Source organism: Pinus tabuliformis, chromosome J (assembly GCF_031772625.1).
Source record: "Pinus tabuliformis cultivar Carrire ecotype Pingquan chromosome J, CPIR1, whole genome shotgun sequence".
In the NCBI taxonomy this organism is placed as follows: domain Eukaryota; kingdom Viridiplantae; phylum Streptophyta; class Pinopsida; order Pinales; family Pinaceae; genus Pinus; species Pinus tabuliformis.
This window is the reverse complement of record NC_142295.1, coordinates 76060592-76079459: the sequence shown is the minus strand read 5'-3', so window position 1 is coordinate 76079459 and position 18868 is coordinate 76060592. Positions and strand designations below refer to the sequence as shown.

Genomic DNA, 18868 nt, shown 5'->3' with positions numbered 1-18868 from the left:
TTACTGAGAAAATTAATTGCTTGGTTGCTATATTTTGTTGAATGTTGAAACATATACGACTATTAGTAGTTTGCTCTTGCTGGATGTTATGTCTGCAAAACAATAGGGATCTATATGAGATGTGCAAAAAAATATAGAGAAGAGACATTAGCCAAAGGCTAAGCTGTCAGAAGGCTGCTATAAGAAACTGAGAAGACTATGAAAAAGAAGTGCATACCTACCTCGACGAGGTGGCCAATGGAGTGAAGAATGCCTTTGAGTATATTTCCAATTTCTCTACAAAGGGAAGTCAAGGAAGAATCTGCCAGTTTCTGTTATTGGACTGGATGAATATTCTGAGATATCAGATTTGGATGAGAGGAATACTTTGAGTGTACATTTGCAAACCCTTTCCATTTGTATTTTTTCACAAGCAACAAGCTCTTCATTTGAAGAAAGGAATTGAAGCACCTATAGCTTTATCCATACCATAAAGCAGAAAAGGATGGGTTCACAGAAGGCTGGGCTCTCATCTTTATGCATTCCAACATTTTCCTTGCATCTCATAGGGTTCCAAAATATACAACTAGGCCTTATAAAGATTAGGATATGGATATTGAATCCCGACTTGAAACCGCTTCTTGCTACATTAAGTATTGGGGAACCTAGAAGTGGAATTGGGAACATATTTTCCAATCCAAAATCCACCAGTGAATGTGCACCTTGTTCTATTTTTCTTGATGAATATGAAGATAGGATGGATTACTATCATGGTTTATCTAATACTGTATTTCAATTTCCAACATATACACTCATATATAAATGCTGATTTGGAAGTATAGCCTCATTTATAAAATCTGTGCATTTTGCATAATGTAATTATCTATGGGAACTAATATAGAAATGGATTTGCTACTAAGTTGTTATTTATGTTTGTCATTTAAAGTTTTTCGCTAAATTATTCCTTCTTCAATATATATATATATCATTTGTTAACACTGTGCTTCCCCATTTCCAAATATTGGGGGGTCATGTTTCCAGCACATACCTGTTTCCCCATATCGTGCAACTTAGGTGTGCTATAATTCAAAGTCTTCAGTAATTTTCAACATTTGAAAATATTAGGTTCTGTAAAATTCAAGTCCTATAAATGAAACCGATTTATAGATTACATGCTGCCAATACATTCCTGTAGCTCACCCTTATACAAGGGGATTAAAACTACATTCATTAAGCAGTGCCAATCTCCGTCGTCCTGCAAAATAAAAATTCATAGTATATTCCCCATGGAGTTACTAGCCCTTCATATGAATAAAGAAGCCTCTCAAGCGACAAAAACTTGAAGGCTGAATCTATTGCAGATTACGCTACAGACGTCAGAAAAGACCATAAAATAGTATCGATGGTAGTTGGTATCTGTATTGTACATACAAAACCCAACATGAAGGGATATGAGTTATTCAACTGAAATAATAAATTAATTTTACAGTTGATAATGAACAAACCATAAACTTTCTAGAAAATCATTCCAAGATTTTTGTCTGCAGCGAAGATGAGCATTGCAGAAAAGATTAACCAAGCATTACTAGATACCGTAGCACTTTAATAGAGATCAAGATAGTGAAGATAGAACTCACCCCGTTGGTTGCCATTTGCTTGAATTGATGCTTCTTTTGGGATTTTCTTCTTTTGAAGAATGTTTGCCTGTCCCTTGATAAACTGGTTTAGACATTCCTGATGCATATGAGATGAGATATCCAGGTTGAAACATGCATCCAATAAGAAGGTGAAACAAGATGACACAGACTACTCCTTTAGCTAGTGGCATTTCCATGAGTCATAGAAGATCTAGCACATCCTTACGCAGGTCTGTTTATTCTCCTCTACACCTGCAAAACAATGCAATGGCAAACACACAGTTTATTAGCTCAAAATTCTCCTTTAAGCGCAAAATTACATTACCAAAATACCAGAACCTTTTATCAGTCGCCTAATTTCAAGGACATTCTTTCAATCCCCACCCTGTTGACTCTCTGTCTGTCACAGGCTAGGTATTTTCTTCCACATGTAAGTATTGTATTATGTATCTCAGTATATCACAATAAATAATATTTATACTTGATATTATAATAAACTGCTTCAAAGAGAAACAGTTTATTAATGTAAAAAGCATTTCAAAATCGCTGAATTCATTAAATAAAAATATACACATAAACATTTTTCATTAATATTCGGTAAAGGCATGTCCAAACAATGCATAATATCAATAGATGTCCAAAATATCATGAATGAATAAGTATCTCATACCCGTCATAAAAAACACATTGGAAATAATTAATTTTTAATAAGTGATATCTTAACCTCTTGAACTCTAATTATGATATTTTTTTAGTGAAAGCGGGTGATATTTCAAGAGAATTCAATACAATAATAATACACAAAAAAGAGCAATTTACCACATATTTGAAAATATAATTACATACAAAATATCCAAAAATAATAATTTTTTTTTCACTTTATTAAATACCAAACCTCTTCGAGTAAAGTAACACATAAATAATCTCTTAGTGAACTCAATTACAATATTCATCCACACTTTCCGTAATTATCAAGAAAAACAAATTTCCAATTACTTATTGAACCTTCTGTAATGAGAAAATAAAAATCGAAATAAAAATACATATCAATGGTAGAAAGAACATTATTCATAAAAGACCCCCAAATGGAAGTATATGGTATGATACCAATTGTCCAACACAAATCTTGCCAAAACCTTCAAGTTTTATTTTGACGCACATAATAATGAACTGAACATTACAATATTTATATAGAAACTATACATTTTAGTTTTAGTGAACTGAACGTTACAATTTTATTGTGTTTAGCAATCAAAGCACCCATGGTCTCGAGTCAATTTAATAAAACATAATTTACTTGTTTAGGGTTTCCTCTGGTCATACCCGATACTTTGACTCGAGAGACGTAATCAGGATTACATTTAATAATTTCATACTGTTTCGACATGTTGCAAACTTGCAACACATTTATCTGAAGGGTTTAGATAGACTTTTGGACTGTTTCAACGTGTTCCAAGACCTAAGTTACCGGATACAGCAGTATAGGTGTAAAGATCTCCGTATCCTCGGATCTGATCCGGATCCGGATACGGATACGCAAAAATACGGCCCAAATACGGCAGGTGGCGAATGTGCGTTTTTTGAAACGGCTCCTCCTCGCCAGAAACGTATTTCTATGAAAAAGCCGGAACCCGCATAACTATTCCCCAAATTCTGTAACCCGAAAAGTAAAAAATTAAAATGGGTGTATGCGTTGGAGTTTAGGGTTTTCGCTTTTTATGTTAGTTAAAGTTAGGTGGTCCCTATTTGGTCGGCAGTGCACCCAACAGGCGGAACAGAACAGAACAGGGTTTCAGTGTTTGGCGTTTAGCGTTCACGGTTCAGCGTATTCCTTCCGGGCCCAGCGTTTGTCATTTTGCTCTCAGCCTTTCACTTTCAGCGCTTCTTCAGGGCCCAGCGTTTGTCGTTCAGGGCTGTTCAGGTTCAGGTTCAAGTTTCAACGTGTGTGTCGGCTGGACCAATAAACCGCGCAAGGTATTTTAATTTTTTTATGTTACCGCCATTTCAATGTGCTGAAACTACAACCGCGCTATTTATAAACGATAACCACAGCAGCGTTTTATAATTTCTAATGTAGAAACGATAAGTTATAACCAGTTACCACAGTCGCATTTACAATTTATAACCACAGCCGCAAACGATAACCACAGCCGCAGTATTTGGAAATGATAACCGGTTTGTTTTTTTGAAAACCTGTTTGGAAAACCGTTTATTATCAACGTTTAGACTTTAAACCGGCGTTTAAACTTTACTGTTTATCAGCGTTTACGGTTTACCAACGTTTAACGGTTAACGGGTTTACCAGCGTTTAACAGTTTATCAGCGTTTACGGTTCCGGGTTTACCCATTCTCATTCTGTGCCATTCGCCCATTATATTTATTCCGCTTTTTTATGTATTGATAATTTGTTAAATATATATATATACCGACCTTTCAAAGTTTCGAATGAACATTTAAAAGAAATTCAAATCGTATATATAATTATATTTTAGTTTTTGCGTATTGACATTTCAATGAATATTACAATTTCATATATATCTTAATGAATATTAAAATTTCATATATATCGTAGTTTTTATATATATATTAATTTCATATATATCGTAGTTTTTATATATATATTAATTTCATATATATCGTAGTTTTTATATATATATTTATTATTTATGTATGTTATTTAATTGAAATTCAAATTTTGTATATATATATGTATGCTATTTATTATTTAATTGAAATTTAAATTGTGTATTGATATTTGATATATATATGTTATTTAATTCAATTATTCAATTTTTTTTATATATATTAATATATGTATGTTATTTAAATTTTTAATTGAAATTCAAATTTTGTATATATATATATATGTATGTTATTTAATTGAAATTCAAATTGTGTATTGATATTTGATATATATATGTTATTTAATTCAATTATTCAAATTGTGTATGGATAATTATTAAATTTTAATACGTTATATTTTGAATTTTATATGCAGTACATAATTTATATATCATTATGGAGCCATCACAGCGCGAGCAGAGTGAAGGGGAAATCATCAAGACAGACCCAAAATCTCCTCTATGGCAGTATGTGGAGATTATTGGGAAAAATCCCGGAGGTGGTTCATTTAAGTGGAAGTGCAATGAATGCCAAGATATAAAAAATGGCTCATATACTAGAGTGAAGGCCCATCTCACTGGTCAAACTAACACAGGGGTGCAAGTATGCACCGGGCCAAAAGATGCAAATGGCAAACTTGGCAAAGGTTTGAGTCCTGGAAAAATGCAATTCTATGCATCTTTGCAAGACGTTGCTGATAGGAAGCATGCTAAGGGAAAATACCCTGTGCAAAGCTCTACAACTAGGCCTCCATTGCCATCTAGGCCCACTGCCACAACTAATAAAAGGCCCACTCTAGGCCCTCTTGAAGCAGCGTTCAATAATCAAGGTAGAGAGATAGCTGATGAACATGTAGCTCGTTGCATCTATGCAAATGGGCTAGCATTCAACTTGGTGCGTTCTCCTTATTGGCAAAAAATGATTAAAGCAGTTAATGAAGCGCCGAAAGGGTACAAAAGCCCTGGATATGAAAAGGTCCGCACTACTTTGTTGGCATCAAAAAGACAATTTGTGGATAGACAGCTACAGGCAATCCGGGATACATGGGCAGAAACAGGGGTGTCCATCATTTCTGATGGATGGAGAGATCAAAGAAACCGTCCATTAATTAATGTTGTTGCAGTATGCCCCCAAGGGGCAATGTTTTTTAAGGCTGTTGATTGCAGTGGAATAGAGAAAGATGCATCTTTCATATCCACAATTCTTATTGAGGCAATAGAAAGTGTGGGGCCACATAATGTTGTCCAAGTCATTACGGACAATGCACAGGTTTGTAAAGCTGCAGGTTTGATTGTGGAGGGTCAATATGATCACATCTTTTGGACTCCATGTGCAGTACATTCGTTGAACCTTATGCTTGCCAAGATTGGGGAGATTCAATGGATTAATGAAATATATGTAGCAGGAAAGGAAATCCAAATGTTCATAACCAATCATTCAATGTCCCAGGCCATTTATAGAGGTTTTGCAAAGTTGGAACTACTAAAGGTATTTTCTTTTAATCAATCTTATTTGTATTGCAAATTCTTTTAATTGCGAATTTATATATGATTTCTCATTTCAATTTGAGATTTGACTTTTGTACTTTCTGAAACTTGTAGGTTGTTGAAACTCGTTTTGCCTCCCACACTCTTGTCATAAAGAGGCTTGTGGAGGTGAGACAAGCATTACAAGCAATGGTCATTGACCCTCTTTGGGAATCATGGAGGACTTCCACTTCTGATAGAGGGCAAAAAATCAAGTCCATCATTCTTGATGATGCATGGTGGGACAAGGTCCAATACCTTCTACGGTTCACTGAACCAATCTTGACCTTGATCAGGGCATTTGATACAGATACACCTTGCTTGGGGGAAGTTTATGAAAACATTGATAGTATGTTGGAGAGGATAAGGGAAATTATCAGGGCAAGTGAAAATGACCCTTATGAAACATTCTATTATTTAGTGAAGGACATAATTACAAAAAGGTGGAACAAAATGACCACACCATTACACCTTCTGGCATATGCATTGCACCCTAAATACTATCATTCCAAAGTTTTGTCTTTACCAGGTAGAACAGCGCCAAACAAGGATTCTGAAGTGGTACAAGGATACAAAACAGCTTTGAGAAAAATTTATAGAGATATGGGAGTTGCAATGGAAGTCCGCCAAGAATTTGGAGGGTTTGTACAGTCTACAGGTAGCTTTTCAGATCCAGTAGCTATGGACGATCGAGGACATCTTGATCCTATTACTTGGTGGGGCTTCCATGGTGGGGATAGCATTCATCTCTCTACTTTAGCCACCAAGTTATTATCACATGTTGCTAGTTCCTCATCAGCTGAGAGGAATTGGAGTACATATGGCTTCATCCATTCAGTGAAGCGAAACAGGTTGGGAGCGGGAAAGGCTGAGGATCTTGTTTATGTTCATTCCAACCTCCGTCTTCTATCACATGTTGAACCAGAGTATAAAAAAGGTCCGAGCAGGATGTGGGATGTGGAGCCTGAGATCTCTGACTTGAACCTGACACTAAATGCCATGACTCACCTCAACCTACTTGAGGATATTGTTCCACCACCAGTCCAGCCTACTGATGCAACTTCCTACATTCCAGGACCCCCATCATCTATTCATGATGTAGAGTTGCAATATGCAGAAGATAGAGATCCATTTGAAGATATGTAAATGTATTTACTATTATCATTTATGATATCATGATCCTTTTTGTTACTTTGTATGACAGATGATGCATCCTTTCAGTGTTTCAGTCTTCATATTGATAATATATCTAATGGTTTCGGTTCTAAAAGTGTTTGATGGTTCAATGGAGTATTTGATTTTTGAACTCCGGCGTCGGCTCTGCAGTGTATGCAATAGTTCTGCGGCGTCGGCTCTGCGGTGTATGCAATAGCTCTGTGGCGTCGGCTCTATGGTGTATGGAATCCAGGAATAGCTCTGCGGCATCCACGGTGGATTGATAAACCCAAGCAAAAACCCTAAACCCAAAACTGGCGGGACTCGGCAAAATCGAGAAAATCGAAAAAATCGGCAGACTCGTGAGTCAAACTCGCGTTGACCACGAGTCAAACTCGGTCAACGCAATTTGACTCGCAGAGTTTCGGATCGGATCGTTTCACGGGCGATCAGATTGGGAATCACGAGTACTCGTCGATTCCTGTTACATTGATGCAAACCCATTTTGCATGTATATGATGTAAATAATCTCAGCAGATCTGTGTCATGTAATTGCCTAGGTAAACCTATTTTTCTAGTAACGATCTACATTCCGGGAGGTTTTTTGTCTCATTGATCCATTCTCGGATGGTCGGCAGAGTTTTCCTTCAGCCTTACCCCAAAGCCGGAATGAATTTTGTCACCAGGATCTTAGGCGAGTCCTAGTGTTATAGATCGAGTCTGTGTAAAAGTGATTTGGGAATAATCCTAACTATTTGGTTAGGTTATTTTATTACAAATTGCTTGATCTGCTAGATTATATTTTGGTGTCGCAGAACTGGGTAGTCTGTGAGGGTCTTTTGCAAATGGGTTTTCCCCCTTGAGATGTAAAAAATGTAAAAATCATGATGTAAAGTGTCTTGAGGGTTAGAAAAATAATTTATCCCCTCATAGGTTAATTAATTAAATTTTCTGGCCAAAATTAATTAAAATCTTAAGCCAGAAATTTAATTAATTATAGGTCCTAGGTAAATTTAAATTTTCCAAAGGCAAAATTTGTGGGTCCTTTAAAAATTAAATTTTAAGAGGTCCAGGGACTAAGGTTAATTGATTATTTTGCTAAATTTTAAGCCTTTGGTCCCTGGGGTTAAGTCAAAGTCAAAATTTTGAGGAAATTAATTCAAAAATTTAATTTTTGAATTAATTAAAATGCATTTAATTGAAAAATTCGAAATTTCTTCAATAATTAAAATTTCGACGGATGAGATTAAAAGAAATTATGGTCTTCATCAACAGTCGAGATTGCTTTGACGTGGATCACTCGAACTAGCTGTTGGAGGATTTATCTTTAAATAGGAAGGTCATTTTGTCAGTCAGGATCATCCGATCTTTGAATCATGTACTAAGCAAAAAGCTCTCTTGTAATCTTTTTATAAGTAATAAAGAAAGACTCTGGGGTTAATTTCTGTTGGTGTTAATCTTCATGTAAATACTGTAAAATGTGTCATTTTCATGCATAGATTTCTTTTTAGCCATTGATGATAGCTTTCTGAAGAGTGATTTGAGTACAGGCATCTTGCTCAGTTGCTGGAGTTTGAATGATAGTTTAAGTTTTGAATATAATAGCAGGTATCTCTATTTATCTAAATTTTATTATCGTTTTCTCACTCTATGTTGATGGTTAAATTGAGTTTTGTAGGAATTAGATCATCGGGCGTTCATGGAAGTGAGGCTTTGTAAGAAAATCAGTTATTTGTTCATCAATAGAGATATATTGGAGCTTCATTGCTCCCTTTTGCATCATGTCATGAATGAAATGGTACTTAATATGAATATGCTTTGACTATGTTGCACCTATTTTTTCAACAGTCCAAGGAAACAAGATCCAAAGACTTGAGGGAATTTTCTTTCAAAGTTAGAATCATTAGTCAGTAGTCTGTCATGTCATTGTAAACCCATTCTGCAAATTTGTAATGTAAATGATACTAGTATGATCGTTTAATTATATAACAACCTAGGTAAACCTATGGTTTTGGCGACGAATTGTTGATTTGGGGTAGGATCGGATGTGCTCTAGCCATGAAAATTGGTGGAGAGGCTAAAGCACATGAGATCTCCAAGACCCAAAAATGGTTTGGGCAAATTCTACCCAGTTAAGGAGATATTAAAATAATTAATATTTTTAATGGAGCTCCTAAGTCTAAACTTAGGAAAAATAAAATATTAATGGGTATTAATATAAAACTGGATTAGAAGGTTCCAAATGATATGGATCAAGCCAAATCTAATCTTAGCCATTGATTAGAGATGTAATCTCGGTCGTTGAAGGACCAACAGGAAAAGTATAAAAAAAGGCTTGAGGGTCAGTTGGAGAACACACCAGATTGATCAGTCATTCGATTTTCTAGAGCAGGGTTTGCTAAGAGAAATCGAATCAGGGATAAGAGTTGCAGCAAGGGGCAGTGAGTACGAGGCAGAGAGGCATAGAAAGTGTCGGAAGTCTAGCGCAGAGGCAGAGAGGCAGACGGTGAACCAGAGGGAGCCACGCAAAGGCAGAAGAGACTGCGCAGAGGCCAGAAGGGCCTACGTCATCCACACAAAGGCTGCAGGAGTGATGCAGAGGTCCATAGAGGTTGTGCAGAGCCTCAGAGGGCTGACGCAGAGGCCAGGAGGGCTGACGCTGAGCTTCAGATTGTCCTAGAGAGGGTTTCGTGGGGCAGACTTTTCGAATATCTGCTTCCGAATAGAGAGGTATTATTTCTAGATTATTTTTTCTGTCGGGTGAGCCAGTTTGGCACCCAGTTGTACTCAGAAAGACTACATAATAATATAACCCTCAGAATTGTTGCACTGGTTTTCCCAAGTTGGAATTTTCCGGGGATGATTGTCCAAAAATAACGGTGTCACTTGTATGTTTGTCTATTTCTTTCAGTTGTTGATCTATAGATGGTTGAGATTGTATTGTGTTTATTTCAATGTTTATATGAGTAAATAACTTGTTAGTAATTAGACAAGTAGGCGAAATAAGCCAGAGAATATAGATAAAATTTCTAATGGGTAATACTTAGAAATTTCAACACGAATTTCATCCTAGGAGGTTTTTCGTCTCACTGATTATCTGTGTTTCTAAACAAGGATGATCAACAGATTTTTCCCCCCAGCCTCGCCCCAAAGCTAGGGTGGAATTTATCGTCAAAGTCTTAGGTGAGTCCTAGTGTTTTAGTTGAGTCTATTGTAAAAGTGATTTGGGAATAATTTAAGCTATTTTGCTAAATTAGTTTATTAGAAATCACTTGGTCTACTAGATCATATTGTGTCACAAAATTGGGTAAAAATTATGGGGTCTATAACAAACAGGTATTCCCCCTTTGAAGGTTGAATTTGTAAAATCTTATGTAAAAAAATATTTTAGTGCATACTCCCTCATACTTAGACACCATGGTTGAAATATTTGAGGGTGAAAAAATAATTAATCCCCTCGAGTCAATTAATTAATTTTTCTGGAAAAAATAAAATTAAATCCTAAGCCAGAAAATTAATTAATTTATTGTTAAAATTTAAATTTTAAAGAAATTAATTTCTCCAAGTGCAAAAATTTGTGGGTCTAAAAGAAGTTAATTTTTGGAGGCCCCCCATGTAATGTTCCTAAACAGGAATTTAAGTGATAAACCAATTAAACAAACAGTGCAACAGTGGAAAATTAAAAACATTTAGCAAACACCCATGAAACACTATAATACTGGAACTGTTGAGCCATATATTATGAAATATGAGAGCATGAGTACAATATATAAATGGAGTAGTACACCTAGGCTTGTCTTAAAGACAAGCTAGACCAAACCCAGGGGGTAGAATAGCTGGAAAAATGGTTGTTCAGCTATTGCTCTACTATGCTCTGCGTTGTCCTAGTAAACTGTTGATATGCTGACTTTGGCCTATTGGAAAGTGCCCAAAAACAGCCCAGAAAATGTTGGACATAGATCGTCATTGATGTCAATATGGCAATATTCCAGGAGCAGACAAAGCTAAGAGGAGACAAAGCCACCAGAGGAACAAACAGCGCAAAGAGCAGACAGAGCCAATGGAGGCATGCAAATAAGTCATCGGAGAGCTTATATGCATGCAGGTAATAGCTATCGGGAGCCATCGAAGAAATGAAGGCAGCAAGACCTGTATATGCATTTAACGCAAACAGAGGCAGAAAGACTTGGGTATATAGACTTAACACTATCAGAGGCGGATTGCGGACTTGAAACCTTATACACGGGAGCGCTGAGAAATATCGGGTCTGGTATCTCATATCGCATCGCAAAAATGGAGTGGTCTGCGTTAACGCCAAGCCCTGACCCTGTGCGACTTGCGATCACCGATAGCGATATCGCATCGGACCTCCGCCAAGGGCAACCCCCGATTGCGATGAACGTATGCGGACCCGCCACTACATTACAATATGACTTAACCTGTCATCGCATCCGTCGTAGATCGCAAGCCGTGAAGCCTTGCCATATGAAAGCGCCGATTGCGATAAAGCTATGGACCCGACGGGCATATAAACCATGGTTTAATACCATATCGCATCCAGTCCATCGGTGCAATGGAGGATCGGCCGTCGGCCATCGACAGAGTCATGGTTCCGATATATAAAGGACCCCAAGAGTCATGAATTGCCGATTGTGATTTAAGCAACGGACTCGATACAGGAATATACTAATCATCAGGTAAATGGGGTGATTCATGGCAACACTGATTGTGATTGGACGTGGTTGTCCGTTAAATAAAGCGGAACTCTGTGTATGCCCGACATCATTCCCAAAAGGAGCACTGCTACGGTAAACAGGGAAGATGTGTTCTCCGTGGATCGTTTGGACCTGTCCATTGAATCAACGTGTCTCAGCAGTGCAGGTGAAGCACGAAGAGACAAAGAAAACCACAGAGACCAAAGAGGAAGCCGCAACGACCGAGGAGGAAGCCTAAGTGGCAGTGTAAGTGGAAACGAAGAGACAGAGGCATGGGGAATGAATAAATATAGTAAAAACAGAGAACTATAGTTGTTGTTGTTGCGGTGAAGAACGAGTGTGTGAGGTAGCAGAAGCAGCAGAGGCTGTAGAGGCAGCAAAAGTAGCAGAGGTAGGAGAGCACGAGTGAGAGACCCTCAGTTGAACAAAGTTTAGCAGCATACGAGTTTTCACCAAGGTTGGGTTGGCGCCCAAGAGTTTGGAGCCTCAGAACTGAACAGGATTGAAGTCTTTGGGAGTTGGTGCTCCTAAGTCCAAGATTGGTGTCTTAGGGAAACAGAGTTGGTGCCCTAGAGGTTGGAGCCTCACTGAAAGTCCAAGTTGGAGCTTGGAAACTATTCACAATCAGATATATACTTATATTGTATTTATTTCATTGCACTATCTTGAGTTTTAATAAAAGCATTAATTCCAGCAATTGATTTCTATGTTCTGTGTATACATATGCATATCTATATATGCTTTTGGCAATCACTAGAACAATTTAACAAAAAAAAACCATTGTAAGAAATATTGATTCACCCCCCTCTCAATATTTCCAACAATTGGTATCATAGCGGGCTTTTTCATACTAGCCTAACAGCTTGAAGAAGGATCTGCAGCCATGATGAGAAATCACGAAGCATCAGGAAGACCTCCTTTGTTCGATGGCACTAACTTAGGTTTCTGGAACAAAAGAATGACCTATTGCTTAATGTCCCTTGGACCTGAAGTCTGGCATTTTGCTCAAAATGAATACCAAACGACTTCCACTCTTCCAACAGACTCAGACGAGAGGAAAGCCTACATCGCAAATGTAAAGGCCTTGAACTCCATCACTAGTGGAATCACTGATTCCGAGTTTACAAAAGTCATGCACTGTACCTCTGCCAAAGAAATGTGGGAGAAGCTAGTTGGCTTGTACGATGGAGACTCAAAAGTAAAATAGGCAAAGCTTCAAACTCACAAAAGATAATTTGAAAGTTTAAGGATGGAAGATGAAGAAGATATTGCAACATACCTTCTCTAAGTAGCTGAAGTAGTAAATTCCTTGAAAGGATTGGACGAAAAAATTGAAGAAAGTACCATTGTTTGAAAGGTATTAAGGTCTCTTCCAAACAGATTTGACTCCAAAATAAGCGCTATAGAAGAAGCAAAGGATCTAGATACCCTCAAAATGGATGAACTCCATGGAATTCTCACTGCCTATGAAATGAGGAAAGGTGGCCCAACCTCCAGAGATGCAGCGTTCAAGGCCTCAAAGTCAAAGAAGGGGAAAGAAAGGAATGACTGTAGTGATGAGTCAGATGTGGAATCCGAATTGGGTCAATTTGTACGAAAGCTTAAGAGAGGATCTAAGCTTAAAGGCAAGTATCCTCTTATTTGTTTTAAATGTGGTAAAATAGGTCATTATGTAGCAAAATGTCCTCATAAACATGACAGTGATGATGAAGGAAATTCTAAAAGAATGGCACACAAAAAGAAAGGGTTTAATAAGAAAAACTTCTTCTCCAAGTAAGATGAGCCTGATGAGGATGAGTTTATGATCATCAAAAAGAAATCAGATGAGGAAAGTGATCATGATGAAAGCCAAGAAACATTATTCATGGCACTCGCAGATGATGATGACTCAGGGCTGGAAGGAAATGTAGATGAACTGTTAATAAGCGCCAATGAAGAAAATGAGAAACTACGGAACAAAATCATTTCTCTCAAAGTGGAAAACGAGGAAATAAGGAGAGAAGATTTCTTGGAAGCAAAGCTTAAAGAAAAAGAAGAGACTTGTGAAGAACGTGAGGCCGAAATAGTGTCTCTGAGAAAGGAGTTGGAGCAAATTAAAAAAGGCTGTAAAAGCTCTCAAATACTTGAGAGTATTCTAAAAAATCAAAAACCTCAACATGACAAGTTTGGAATAGGTTTCAAAGAAGAATCCTCAAGCATTAAGAATAGTGCGAAAAGCTATGCCAATGCACTTTCCAGCAATCCAAAAGATGAAAAAGTATGTTATCAAAAGTGCATCCTAGATCCCAAGAATGAAGAGAGAATTACTCCAAAGAAGAATGTGGAGTCGAATCATGGACAATACAGCAAATACAAACCTTACTCCACCAAGGGCCCATCGCAAATCCAAAGAACGAGGGAGGATTAATTCCCAGGAAGGAAATCGACTCAAACTGTGGTTGCTTCAACAAGTACAAAACCATCTTTCTTGGACACTGCTTTCACTGTAAAAACTTTGGTCATCAAGCCAGACATTGTATGGCTCGCAGAAGTGAAAAGACAAAGCTAAAGGACCGAATAATCAACTCATGTGCCCCCAAAAGGCAAGGAAAAGTCAAAACCTTCAATTCATTTGATCCCTTGACCAAATTTGATCTGATTTGCTCTTTCTGCTACAATAATGGACACTATGAACAAGACTGCCCACTCAAAGGAAGAAAGACGAGTAGCAAGAACTCCAGCATGGATAAATGCGGCCTAGCTCTATATGCTCAAAATAATGGAAACCATTGGTTTGTGGATAGTGGGTGCTCCAGACACATGACAGGAGACAGAAGGAAGTTTGTCTCACTGAGCAAAAAGGAAGGGAATGTGTCCTTTGGAAGCGGATCTGGCAGAATTGCAGGAAAAGGAATAGTTACTTTGATCAATGGAAAAGGAAAAGCTCAAGATGCTTTGCTAGTTGACGGACTCAAACACAACCTCCTGAGTGTCAGCCAAATCTATGATCAAGGACATAAGGTTGTTTTCAGCACCAAAGACTGTGAAATAAGGAACTCTGCCTCAGGGGAACTTGTGGCAAAAGGGGTGAGAACATTAGACAACATTTACATTCTGAACAAGATTCAAGAAAATAAATGCTACTTGAGTCAGACAAATGAGAGTTGGTTGTGGCACAAGCGACTTGGACATACAAGCTTCAAAAATCTGATCAATATCAGCAAGATCAAAGTTGTACGAGACATCCCAAGGCTGTTCAAACCAAATCAAGGAGTATGTGGTCCATGTCAACATGGAAAGCAGACCAGAACCAGCCACAAGACAAAGGAACTCTGTACATCGAAGCCCTTGGAGATCATCCATGCTGATGTGTGTGGGCCAACTAGAAATCAAGCACTCCAAGGAGAAACGTACTTTGTGTTATTTGTTGATGATTATACTAGAATCATGTGGATATATTTTGTAAAGTATAAATCTGAAACTTTTGAGTGTTTTAAGAATCTAAAAGCCCTTGTAGAAAATAGTGGAAAGCATTGATGTAAAGGTTGATGAAGATCTTCCAAAAAAGGAAATTGAAGAACATGAAGATGACTTTCTCATTGAAGAAGAAGAACCTAAAGAAGAAGAGATAGATGAGGAAGAAGAAGAAGAGGAAAGAGAACCACCTCATACCCCTTCAAAGATGAAGTATGTCGAAAGATATCATCCAGAAGAACAGATCATTGGCGATAGAGATGAAGGTGTGCAGACCCGAAGAAGGATAACAATTACACCCAAGAGAAAAGTCATTGCCCTTCTATCTATGATAGAACCAGAAACATTTGCAGAAGCAAGGATCCTCATTGGGTAAAAGCCATGGAGGAAGAAATGTCTCAAATTGAGAAGAACAAGACATGGGAGCTGGTACCTCGTCCAAAGGACAAAAACATAATAGGAACCAAATGGGTGTTCAAAAATAAAATGAATGAGGAAGGACAGGTTATCAAAAACAAAGCAAGACTTGTCTGCAAAGGCTATTCACAAATTGAAGGAATTGACTTTGAAGAGACATTTGCACCAGTAGCCCGTATGGAAGCTATTAGGATGTTTTTAGCATTTGCTTGCTCAAAAGGATTCAAAATCTATCAAATGGACGTGAAATCAGCATTTCTAAATGGGGAACTCAAAGAGGAAGTCTACATGGAGCAGCCAGAAGGGTTTGATCTAACAGCAGGAAAGGACTTAGTTTGTAAGTTGAAAAAGGCTTTATATGGGTTGAAACAAGCTCCTAGAGCTTGGTATGCAAGATTGGATCACTATCTACAACAAGGCTTCAAAAAGGGAGTGGCTGGAAGTAATCTATACATAAAGATAGATCAAGGTAAGTTACTAGTTGGTCTTGTTTATGTCGATGATCTGATTTTTGCTAGTAATAATGATGAAATGAGCCATGAATTTTCTCAAAACATGTCAAAAGAGTTTGAGATGTCAATGATAGGAGAGCTGTCCCACTTCCTTGGACTTCAAGTATCTCAAACCAGAGCAGGATTGTGTATATCTCAAACCAAATATCTAAAAGACATGCTCAAAAATTATGGAATGGAGGACTGTGCACCCGTGAGCACACCTATGACTACAAACTACAAATTGAGCAAAGATGATGACTCCCCTCTAGTAGATGCAACTCATTACAGGTCAATGATTGGAGCCCTTCTATACTTAATAGCTACACAACCAGACATAATGTAGGCAGTAGGAATGGTGGGAAGATTTCAATCTGCTCCCAAACAATCCCATTTATTAGTTGTAAAAAGAATTCTCAGATATCTGAAGGGAACTTCTGATTTCGGTCTTTGGTACCCAAAGAACTCAACACTGACTGTAACTGCATACATCAATGCTGATTGGGCTGGAAGTATAGATGATCAGAAAAGCACTAGTGGAAATGCATTCTTCCTAGGAGACTGTTTGGTATCCTGGCTCAACAAAAAACAGTCATCCATATCATTATCCACAGTCGAAGCCGAGTATATTGCTACAGCAGACTGTTGTACTTAGATACTATGGATGAAGGAAGCTCTAAAAGATCTCAACATATGTACAATTCAACCAATTACTGTCTATTGTGACAACACAGGTGCTATCAATCTCAGCAAAAATCCTGTGATGCACTCAAGAACCAAACACATACCAATCAAGTATCATTTCCTCCGTGAGCAAGTAGCTGAATGAAACATCGTCCTGGAATATATCAGTACTAAGGAGCAGATAGCTGATATTTTCACAAAACCTCTTCCTCGAGAAGCATTCGAACATTTGCGTCAAAAGATGGGAGTTATTTCTTTATCATCACTCAAATTCATTCATAAGGATGTAACAGGACAGGGGGAGCAGGTTGACAAGGGGAGTCTGTATGCATTCCTTTGCCATTGATGTCAAAGGGGGAGAGAGCAGAAGAATATTGCCATCAATAACAAAGGGGGAGATTGTTGGACACAGATTGTCATTGATGTCAATATGGCAATATTCAAGGAGCAGACAGAGCCAAGAGGAGGAGACAGAGCCACCAAAGGAGCAAACAGCGCAAAGAGCAGACAGAGCCAATGGAGGCATGCAAATAAGTCATCGGAGAGCTTATATGCATGCAAGTAGCAGCTATCGAGAGCCATCGGAGAAATGAAGGCAGCAAGACCTGTATATGCATTTAACGCAAACAGAGGCAAAAAGACTTGGGTATATAGACTTAACACTATCGGAGGCAGATTGCGGACTTGAAACCTTATACACGGGAGCGCTGAAAAATATCGGGTCTAGTATCTCATATCACATCGCAAAAATGGAGTGGTTTGCGTTAACACCGAGCCCTGACCCTGTGCGACTTGCGATTGCTGATAGTGATATCGCATCGAACCTCCGGCAAGGGCAACCCACGATTGCGATGAACGTATGCGGACCCGCCACTACATTACAATATCACTTAACCTGTCATCGCATCCGTCGCAGATCGCAAGCCGTGAAACCTTGCCATATGAAAGCGCCGATTGCGATAAAGTTGTGGACCCGACGGGCATATAAACCATGGTTTAATACCATATCGCATCTGGTTCATCGCAGCGTTTTCAAATCCGTTTTTAAAAACCGATTACCGGTCTAACCGGTCGGTTAGCAAGGCCGCCGGTCTAAACCGGCCAAAAAACCTGGTTCAATCGCCCATTTCGCTAAAATTTGCCCTAAATCGGTGCTAACCGGCCAGTTTAGGACGGAACCGGCCGGTTTTGTATCAAACTGGCCGGTTCCGTCCTAAACCGGCCGGTTAGAGGCACGCCCACCGTGTAATGCAAAAAGTGTAATGCGGACTGTGTTTTAGGGGTTTTGGGGGGAAACTAAGGGTGTTTTCCCTCCAAAAACACCCTCTCCAAGCCTTTAAGAGGCCCCTCTCACTCTCATTTGTCTCACACAACTGTTTTGGAGTGTTTGTGAGTGTTTGTGAGCTTGGAGAGTGTTGAGTTTTTGGCATTTGCTGAAGTAGTCATCTTGGAGTTGGAGTTGGAGCTATTTTGGAGATAGTGTGTAGCTGTCAGTGGAGTTGTCATCTTCAAGGGGAGGCTAAGGAAGCCAGTTTTCATTTACAGGTAAGGATTTGCACTTGAAAATTCCTTATTTGACTGTTGTCCATGAATTAATTTTATTTGTGTTATAAACTTCTCACTTCTATGATCTACCATCCAGGGAGTCATCATGCCTCCGAAAGCCAGAGATACTGCATGGGCTCATTGCAATATGATTGATGGCAAAATGATCTGCAAATATTGCCAAAAATCCATTCAAGGAGGGGGTATTAACAGGTTCAAGCAACACTTGGCTGGGATAGGAGGCCATGTAAAGCCATGTGGAGCACCAAATGAAATAATAGGGCATATTAGGGCAGAATACCTTCAGAAGTTTGAGACTCAAGTCATTGAACCAATAGAGAAGTTTGTGACTGCAAAGTTTGGGAGTCGAGACTCAATCAACTGAGTTTGATCATGATGACTGACACTCATGAGAAGTTTCAACTTCAAGTGATAATGTTGATCACTATTATAGTATTACTATTATCATATATGTAGAGTCTAGACTGAAGTCTTGTAGTAGGCCACTGGCCCCATAGTTTGTAGGCTTTGTTTTTGCACTCTAGAGGCCATTTAGAGCCTCATTGCTTATGTATTTTGTCGATGATATGTATTGCACTCGGTGCCATTTTGATATATTCACCTTTACATGGTATATAAATGAG

General features: G+C 38.3%; 2 protein-coding genes across 5 annotated transcripts in view; one reads left to right on the top strand and one right to left on the bottom strand.

The window, feature by feature from the left end:
• The window catches only part of LOC149225587 (uncharacterized), a 204347-nt gene that overhangs the window by 110317 nt on the left and 75162 nt on the right, over positions 1-18868 (bottom strand). For 3 of the 4 annotated variants that reach the window (XM_089377174.1, XM_089377173.1, XM_089377175.1), the window contains one exon: positions 1617-1868. In XM_089377174.1, coding sequence (XP_089233300.1) covers positions 1617-1813 — 197 coding nt within the window. In that variant the 5' untranslated portion in view covers positions 1814-1868. Of the gene's footprint in view, positions 1-1616; positions 1869-1955; positions 1975-18868 lie in introns of those variants that run through there. The other variant, XM_089377176.1, reaches the window with a different exon arrangement.
• LOC149225588 (uncharacterized) overlaps positions 4635-18868 on the top strand; it is a 30898-nt gene continuing 16664 nt past the window's right edge. The window contains exons 1-4 of the mRNA XM_089379966.1: positions 4635-5360; positions 5508-5726; positions 5840-5893; positions 6969-7091. Coding sequence (XP_089236092.1) covers positions 4635-5360; positions 5508-5726; positions 5840-5893; positions 6969-7091 — 1122 coding nt within the window. The remainder of the gene's footprint in view (positions 5361-5507; positions 5727-5839; positions 5894-6968; positions 7092-18868) is intronic.